We start from the raw sequence: 3,948 nt of genomic DNA, 5'->3' as shown, positions 1-3,948 counted from the left end.
TCTAACTCCTTCACTGGGGACCCTGTACTCAGTTCAATGGATGGCTGTGAGCATCTACATCTGTATTATTCAGGTGCTGTCAGAGCCTCTCAGGAGATAGCTATATTTAGGCTAGCTTGCCCTTCCTTCGGTCTCTGCTCCATAGTTAATCTCTGCAACTCCTTCCTTGGGTACTGAAATAAGAGTCTTAAAATACCAAAATCACTCATACAGAAATTCCATGGATACAGTATTTTAATAATGAAATACTATTAGATTATTACCATATTAGAGTAATATTAAATATTTAAAATATATTTAGAATATTATATTTCTAATATTAAAAAATTGAAACACTGAAAAGCATTAGCCACTAAAAAGGGAGGGAACCTAACAGACTGAACTAAAAGGAAAAATTTCAGGTTAAAATCTGATTGAAGACTTGAAACAACTTTCACTGGTTATTAAAAGTATAATAAATTTTTAACAATTTTTAACAAATATTTGTATATGTGCTCGTGTTTCAATTTTATGTGTATCAAACTTTAGCAAACAAGTCCTAACATCTAGTTGAGAAAATCTAATTAAAACATGCTTTCAACATAATGGGCAAAAAACCAGTATTTAACAACATTCTGACTTCATCAGTAGTAGAACCAGTATAGTGGCACAGATCTTGATCCAAACTGTTACTTTCATGTGCTAATTTAATGTGACTATTTAAATCTATATCTCTTATGCTTTGCTTTTCTGCTCCTACTTCTATCAAGTTATTTTATAGCCACATGAATACAGTGCTAGTGTGTCCTTGAGGGACAGAATCAACCTACCTTACAGGCTAATTAGGTCCAAGTAGCCATTCATTGTATGTGATTCTATCGCTAGAGAGACTAAAACAATAAGACCTTGAGCTCAAAGGCAGTCTGTGGTAAATAGGAAGTCTTTGTTTTTTAAAAGGGTGTGTGGGTGTAAATGAACCTAAAAATACAGTATAAAAAATTAGAGAGTCTGGTTGCCCAAGAGAAAACAAAAAGTAAAAACTAAATATTTCGGGGATATGTCAATATCTAAAAGTTCATCAAAAGGGAGGAGGGGGAGAAATGGGCTGGTAAGATGGTTCAGCAATCAATAAAAGCACTAGCTACCAAGTGTACTTTGCAGAGATTTCTCAAACTCTATCCCCTCCATCCCCACTAGTACTTCCTGGTCTTTCTCATCATCCTAATCTGGAAGTGATCCTAAACCTAAGCTCTCCAACTTTGCTTTGGAAACCGGAATTCTTCCTTCATTAGTAACAGTTTTAAGTGGAATCCTGCTATAATCACAGAATCTTAACCCCTCTCACCTCAACTCCTGAACTACTTACAATCCATACTTTAACAGGATCTGGGTGGCATGAAAGCATATAAAAAATGTAAAGCCCTAGTCTAAAGCATGGAAAGTAATCAGAAATATGATCAGAATGCTCCTCCACTTAAAATGTCATAGGCACCTGGCAGCGGTGCCACAGGCAGGCTTTTAATCCGAGCACTTGGGAGGCAGAGGCAGGCAGATCTCTGAGTTTGAAGCCAACCTGGTCTACATAGTTCCAGACAGCCAGGGCTACACAGTGAAACCCTCAATCAAACAACCAAAACAAGGAAGCAGCACCAGGATACACCTGAGGTCTACACAGTATGTCCGTGGTGTAACGATTTCACCCGCTTCCCTTTCATCACTTCAAATCTATTTCACAATTCTGAGAGATTTAACTAAGTATACATCCCAAAATACATAATTCAGTGCTGTTCCATCTCTTCATCTACACTCCTCCACTTCCTTATCCAAGAATAATACCACCTTTGCTTCATATGGCTAACTCCTATGCCACCTTCAAGCTTCTACTCAGAAGCAAACTCTGACAACGGCCCATTATTGTGTGAGGTAAGAGTTCCTCTGGGTTCCTAAACCCACATCCCTGGACTCCACATAGACGACTGAAGTGCGCTATGTCAACCTTTAAGAAAAAAATCTCTTGTTTCTAACACTGAAAATACATCCAAAAAGGGCTCTGATAAGCTGAAATAGCTTTTCTCTTCAAAAATATTTCATTTATTATTTTTATGTGCATTGGTGGCTTGTTTTAAAATGCCACAAAACGACCACCGCCATCATATTGTTTCTGGCTGGGCTTGGGGGCCTGACTGCGGTTGTTATTTGTAAAGACTTAGCAAAGCTGTCCTCGAAAGCTCTCACACCCACAAGTCCGGTCCTTGTGGCGGCCATTTCCCACTCAAAAACCTAGACAGAAACCCTAGACCGACAGTGGTGCTAGAGTTCAGTGCTCAACCCCTAATGGCGGTCACCTTCTCCAGGGAAGCTCCTCATCTTCCGATTCGTTCTCTGTCACCGACCCTTCAATCACTGTTTCATCACTGTCGCAGTCTGAGACCTGGGCACCTTTCTCCATCTTCGGCCCTCACGCAAGGGTTATTACTCTCTTCCTCTAGTTCCCTCTTATCGGCAAGTGAAAGGACGCTTCGTGGGAAAGAGGAAACTGAGAATTTAAAATTAAAAAAACAAAAATAAAACAACAAAAAAAACTAACAAAGGGAAAGCCTCTCTGGGCGCCGAGGACGCCAAAATCTGCACAGGATCTGCAGCATGGTCGTCGAAGCGCGGGCTATCCCGCTCTCACGCACCACCAGAGCAGCCGCGCGCCTCACATTAGTGCTGCGCGCGCAATCCCAGGGGCCCAGGCCCCGCCCCTGGCACGCAGAGGCCCCGCCCCTAGCTCCTGAGGTTTCTCCCTTGCTCCCCGCCCACTCACTCACGACTGACCAGGATGCATAAAAGGCCATAAAGACCGCCTTCTGAATCTGATCTGCTCTGAGATTCTGGCCTACCAGGATGTGGTCGGACCTCCAAGGCTACTTTGCTGCAGTTTGCGAATACTTCTGATTTGATTATTTATACATTCCAGCATGTCCCAGAGGCCACAGCTTCAGAACCTTCTGAAGCCAGAATGTAATCTTAGACTCAGAGGGTTTTACAGCCCACCAAGTGGCTCCTTACTTTTTAATCTCTTAGATAATACTTCCCTAAGAGTTCCCCTAAAAGAAATGTTTATCAAAGGTTTTCTGGTTCCCTAATCCAATAGACACACATTTTATATCATTTTCTCACAACTATAAATTACTCTGAAGTACAGATTATATAGGAAAAGAAGTAGAAAGGTTTTTCCCCTTTATCAAATGTTAGAATAGTGGTGATGCCTAGCAACACTCAAACATGATTATTTTCTCAGTGAAGATCTAGGTCATTTTTAAAAAAAATTCACTTGATGACTTTTAAAAATGCCCCCCCCCCTTTCCTTCCTGCCTCCCTCCCTCCTCACAGAGATCAAACTTGGGCTGTCAAGCTTGGCAAGTGCTTTGCCACCACACCCACCCTCTGAAGTATCTTTTGCAGACTACCTGAAACCATTTTGTATGGTTCTAGAGAGAGAACCTTGGGGCCTGCTAGACTCTAGACAAGTGTCTACCAGTCAGTCCTGTCTCCAGCATCGTTTTGACTTTTTAAGATAAGGTGTCATAGAGTTCCCTAGGCTGGCCTTCATGTACATTGTAGCCCAGGCTGGCTTCGAATTTGACATCCCCCTGCCTCAGTCTTCTATGTAGATGGGATAAAAAGCCTGCACTCCCACGCTGAGCTTTATTTGAAGGTTTTAAATTCAAACTACAGTTGTACAACACATGAAGACAATTCAGTTAATAAAGAATATGATTGCCTGGTCATGTCTGAAGTCTTACTTTTTGTGAGCACAATCAGTGATGCCAGTACAATCGCACAAGTGTTCAAGAGACACATCACAAAAAGTGTCCACGTGCCACGTGAGGGCTTAAAGACTCAGGACAAGATTGGGTTGCTTTCTTTCCCTGGAATGTGTGTGTGTGTGTGTGTGTGTGTGTGTGTGTGTGTGTGTGTGTG

At 41.7% G+C, this 3,948-nt stretch overlaps 1 protein-coding gene across 8 annotated transcripts in view; it reads right to left on the bottom strand.

The window, feature by feature from the left end:
* Ankrd31 (ankyrin repeat domain 31) overlaps positions 1–2,885 on the bottom strand; it is a 207,245-nt gene extending 204,360 nt beyond the window's left edge. For 7 of the 8 annotated variants that reach the window (XM_031360123.1, XM_031360125.1, XM_031360128.1 and 4 more), the window contains exon 1: positions 2,325–2,652. In XM_031360123.1, the coding sequence (XP_031215983.1) occupies positions 2,325–2,428 (104 nt within the window). In that variant the 5' untranslated portion in view covers positions 2,429–2,652. Of the gene's footprint in view, positions 1–2,324; positions 2,653–2,799 lie in introns of those variants that run through there. The other variant, XM_031360124.1, reaches the window with a different exon arrangement.
* Between the last annotated feature and the right edge of the window lie 1,063 nt (positions 2,886–3,948).

The sequence above is a fragment of the Mastomys coucha genome, unplaced genomic scaffold (assembly GCF_008632895.1).
Source record: "Mastomys coucha isolate ucsf_1 unplaced genomic scaffold, UCSF_Mcou_1 pScaffold8, whole genome shotgun sequence".
Taxonomy (NCBI): Eukaryota; Metazoa; Chordata; class Mammalia; order Rodentia; family Muridae; genus Mastomys; species Mastomys coucha.
This window is presented reverse-complemented; position numbering and strand designations above follow the sequence as displayed.